Source organism: Porites lutea, chromosome 4 (genome assembly GCF_958299795.1).
Source record: "Porites lutea chromosome 4, jaPorLute2.1, whole genome shotgun sequence".
Classification (NCBI taxonomy): Eukaryota; Metazoa; Cnidaria; class Anthozoa; order Scleractinia; family Poritidae; genus Porites; species Porites lutea.
The window spans coordinates 39,566,016-39,571,185 of NC_133204.1; the positions used below are offsets into that span (position 1 = coordinate 39,566,016).

The following is a 5,170-nucleotide window of genomic DNA, read 5'->3' on the forward strand; positions in this document are numbered from 1 at the left end:
TTTTGCATCGAACTGGCGTTTTTTGCCTCCTTCTTACGTGGAACATTACTTAAACATCCCTCCTGTTCATGGGGACACATTAAAAGCCAGAGAACGAGAAATTCGTCCGGCCATCGAGGACATTGCTAGCACATCCTGTGAACGTATGTTGGAGGAGGAAAAGAAACAGTGGGGAAGTACCGAACGTGTAAATGAAACAGTGCCATTGGAGCGTCCTATGATATGGGGTGGCAGCAAAGAGGGAAGGGTCATAATAGTTTAACAGGTACTTGAAATAAGGTGCTAACAATAAGAATACTGAATAACTTTTCCACAACAAAACTATGTTTTTAACAGTAACCTAACAACTCATGTAAATAATTTGAGGATGGGGTGACAGAAAGAGGGTATTTATTGAAGGGTGCCCTGAAGTTGTCACAAACTAGTTCTTAAGATTTTTCTTTTCAGTAAGATGGCTTATTTATCTGCTGTTATCACGGTTGAAGTACTAAATCTTACCAAGACATCTGTCTAAAATTCTCAGGGAACTTCATTTATGACCCAATCTTACATGTGGCATACTTTTAGTTTTACTGCAGGGGGTATTGGGCAACTCGCTCAAAATAGCTAAACAGCTATGTGCTACTCATTAGGCTAATTGAATGTGTTAGGAATACCTGTATTAATCTGAAAAGAACAGAATTTCAAATAACTTGTGAATTGCCTCAAAGAGCATCATTTTGCATGTAAAATACTTCTAAAGTAAGTCCAACACTTGAAGTCTGAGCAGCACATACCCACCCAAAATCTACATGAGCTCCACCCCCCTGATTACACCACTCAGGTTTTTTTTTCTTTGGTTTACTTTTTATATTGTCAGGAGTTGGTTCTCTGATAGGTGTATAAACAGGCAAGGTGATTGGATTTGGAACAAGGACTAAGAGGTGTGCAACATGCGAAGCAGCAAGTAGAGCTGGAAAGAGGGCTCGCACACACGACTGCAGATGTAACTGCGATGGCTCATCAAAGAGCATGGAAACAGATGTATGTGCTCAGCTTGTGAAATCATGTGAGGAAAACGGTGAAGCCCAGATGGCAATCCTTGTGGGGGATGATGATTCTTCAACTATAAAGAAAGTGAGAGAAACCCTTGACCATGACGTTGAAAAATGGTCTGACATTGTCCATGCAAAGAGAGCTTTTGCGTCTTCTCTTTATGGTTTACAGAAATCACACAAAAAGTTAACTGCTAAAGTGATTGACTGTTAGCAGAAGTGCTTCAGCTATACTGTTACACAACATAAAAATGACCCCACTGGAGTAAAAAATGGCCTGTGAGCGATAGTTCCACATGCCTTTGGTGATCACGGCAATTGTTCCATCTCTTGGTGCAAGTACATAAAAGATCCCGTCAGCTATTGTCACAGCACACTACCCCATGGCAAAGATCTGGAGGGGGAAGACTTGAAAAAAGACCTGCAAGGAACCATCGAAAGTTACTGTGACAATGCAGAAAAGGTGGCTCCATTTGGATCTAGCCAAGCCAATGAAGCACTAAATAATACCATAGGCAGCAAAGCCCCAAAATCAGGCATTACGGCTCAAGTGAGAGCAATGACTATCGTGTGGCATGCGCAGTGAGCCAAAAGAATATTGGCCATTCATATGTGAGTGAGGTATGTAATGTGGACAAGTACAGTTTTACTACTTGTTACATACCAATACACATTTTGTGTGGCATTGGAAATAAGATCACCTAGGCTTTCTCACCACAAGGTGGTACACGATTTAATATGTTCTGCTTCCTTGTCATTTATTTGAATGCCACAGCTAAAATTTGCAGTTTTACTCGTTGTACTCTTGAGTATTCTACAATACTATATCATTACTTCCAATTAATATATAAAGCACTTAATTTTCAATACATACATGTACAGTGTACAACTAGACATAAGAATTTGTCTACATAAACACACACGTGCACTAAAAACCACTCCTAATTTTGCCCTTCAGAAAATTCACCTTTCCCCTGGAACACAAGGGATAAAACACTTGACAAGAATGGATGCTAAGATGTCACATCAAAGGGCAAGGCAACAACCAAAAAATTCAAGCAACAAAGAAGACGACAGAAGGAGAAGAGGTACGGTGTGTTTGTAGACTTTAATAATTTAATAACTATATTGTTTGAAAATATGATTTAGCCTACAATTTTACCTATGTTCTGCAGATGTATTAACCTAGCCAATAAAACTGGAATAATTTTCATGCACATGCAGCAATTATAACAAACTATGAATTCACACAGGCTTTCAAAGACAAAGCAAACAGAAACCAGGGAGGGTTTCCAGTACAAGAGTGGCATGGGATATTTACCAGAGAATGATGCAGCAGAAATTCCTCCTCCTCCAAAACCCTGTGAATCAAGTACAAAGCAGTTGCGTCAACACAACCTTACAAATATAGTATTTGATCTAGAGACATAATCTCGAGGTAATATACTGTAAATTATTTCAAATATGATTAAAAGAAATCGTCCAGCTTTACAGAATATATTATTATTGGAATGTGAATTCACATTTTTAATCATTTTAAAACCATTAAATTTTTGCTTTTCTAGCCTTTTCTAGCGCTAGGTTATAGTCGTAACATTGGTTGTACTTGTAAATTTTGTGTTTCTAGCTTTTTTACTAACATTAGTCTATTAATTTTGTAAGGCATTTTTCTATTTTAGGGCAGGTTATTATCTCTGTGAATTAGTACAATAGGGCATTTTATTATTTTTATGGACACACAGAGTGCTACATAAGTAATATTATTATTATTATTATTATTATTATTATTATTATTATTATTATTATATAAATGTCCTAACAACAGTAAAGAACATTTTTTCAGCAGGTTGAGGTTCTTGTAACCAGTATTTAATTTGCATGCAAATGTTCCTGATAAACCTATCAACTATACCAAAAAGCGTACAATGTACCAAAACCACCAAACAGCTGCAGCTTCTTCTCTTCTGCTGGTAATGACAATGAAATACTACAAATTGCAGCAACTGATGGGGCAGACGAGTTCAAGGTTTATGTACTTCCAACTAAACCCATATCACCGGGTGCATCATCAGTAAATAAGCTTACCTTTCAGCAAGGCATTCTTTTTCACAAAGGCCATCCTGTCCAGGTAGTTCCACTGGAGGAGGTCTTATCCAGGATGATAGCGTGGCTCAAGCCCAAGTCTCCCTGCCTGTTGATAGCCCACAGCTGTAAATGTTTCGATGCAAAGCATCTGATGAAAGCCTTTGAGTCCACTGGATTATACAAAGAATTTTCAGCAATTGTTCCAGGGTTTTCTGACACATTAACAGCCTTTAGAGAACTCCTTCCCGCAAGTAAATCATACAGTCAAGAAAATCTGGTGCAAGACCTTCTACTCTGCAGCTATGAAGCCCATGATGTTCTTCTACACTGAATTGAAACGAATCGAGTGAATCTAACAGCAGCAATTTGTACTTTTATTCTCAGGTTTCAGTTTCGGCCCCCTGCAGTGTGTGTTCAGCGTTTTCGGAGGTAAGACTTCTTATTATAGTTGTGTGAATGCTTTTTTTCGGTTATGTGTTAGTCTAGCGCATGACCTTTTACAGTTGAAGCGACCTGAGTCAACAAATTTTAAAAAACTGACAGCAGTATTTTTGTTTACAGTTATGCCGTGTAGGCAGCCACCGGATCGAGTAGGTGTTTCTTCAGACACAAGATAAAAATCAAGAAAAATTCGTACTTATTTTAATGCAAGTTATTTCGTTAAAAAGACGGTTTATTTCTCTCGACAACTCCTGCAAAGTCTCTGTTTTTGTGTTAACATAGAAACCAGCCTTTGTATATGTAGCCAGAAGGCAGTTAAAGCGACAAAATAAAACGAAAAATCCAAAAACACATACGCAAGAGTGATCGAGCCTTTAAAGGGGAACCCACATCCAAAAAGAAAAAATTTACCCTCAAAGGGGCACTTAGTCAAGGAGCCAAACAAGTCGCTGAAGGAACAGCCAAACAGTTGTGGAAATCGTTTAAACCCAAATGAACACCACAAGGAGACGTGTCAGTGCCGGGACCAGGTGTTAATCACGCCAACAAGGGGGCAAGTTGGATGTGCAAAAAATGTTGGATAAGATGGGATCGAGTTTCATTGGCAAGGATATCAGTACATGGGGCCTGGTACCAAGTTAAAAAAAAGGGTTTGGCGCGTGGAGATCCGGGAATCAATCGGTTGGACAGGATTGCAAAGCAACATGACATTGACTACAGCAGAGCTCGTCATTTTAAGGACAAGCACAAAGCTGTTCGTGCCATGATTGCTCAGATCAATAAATTGCCTGGTCGTAAGACCAAGACGGAATGTATTGTTAAAAAAATAATCCAGGCTAAAGTTAAGTTAGGTGTGTAAAGGGAATTTTTTTCAATGAACCATTTGTTAAAATGTAAATTTCCTGTCTTGTGTCATTGATTGATGTGACTGACGAATATAAAAAAAAATCACCTTAAATGAGTTATCCTACCAGTCGGTAAGACGACTCTATCGCACTAGAAGTGGCTGTCGGGGATTACTCCTGCATTTACTCGATGAGGCCCTGTAGGGAACGTTGAGGCCCCTCTTTGGTTGGAGTGGGTATTCCGGTGTCGTCCTGGTGACCTTTGAGAGGGGGGTTGTATACAAAAACGACAATCAAACATGACATGTTTACAATTTATTGACAAACACTTGCAATGCATCTTCCATGGCACAATCGTTACCCACTTTATCAAAATCAAAAGTGGGCCACATGGGTAATTCCTCACACGAAGGTTGTGGTGACATGGGTTTTGCTTCCAGTTGCGTTGGGATAGCTGCTTGTCCTTCCTCCCATTTCTCCCATAAAGGTATGTTAAAGGGACTGTGACACGTTTCTGCGAATGTGCGGCATCTTGATTTCTGTTCTGGCAAACGTTTTTTCAAGATTGGCTTTTGGTGAAGAAATCCTCTTCCAACGACCCTGAGACGCCCGAGAAAGCCACAATATCAGTATTCAAGAGCTATTTGGTCCATTTTGGAAGTTTCAAACGCCATATTTTTCACTTTTGTGCAAGGATTGTTGAGAAAATTCGAAGTTGTTGAGGAGAAGTGCACAAAGCCATGTTTGTTGTTGTCAGTGTTCCTA

The 5,170-nt window shown here is 39.3% G+C and overlaps 1 protein-coding gene across 1 annotated transcript; it reads left to right on the top strand.

Moving 5' to 3' along the window:
- Nucleotides 1-222: 222 nt before the first annotated feature.
- Nucleotides 223-3,450, top strand: LOC140934655 (uncharacterized). The gene is made up of 5 exons (XM_073384243.1): nt 223-265; nt 890-1,233; nt 1,375-1,584; nt 1,993-2,122; nt 2,954-3,450. The coding sequence occupies exons 1-5, from the start codon at nt 223-225 to the stop codon at nt 3,448-3,450; spliced, it is 1,224 nt and encodes a 407-aa protein (XP_073240344.1).
- Nucleotides 3,451-5,170: the final 1,720 nt, after the last annotated feature.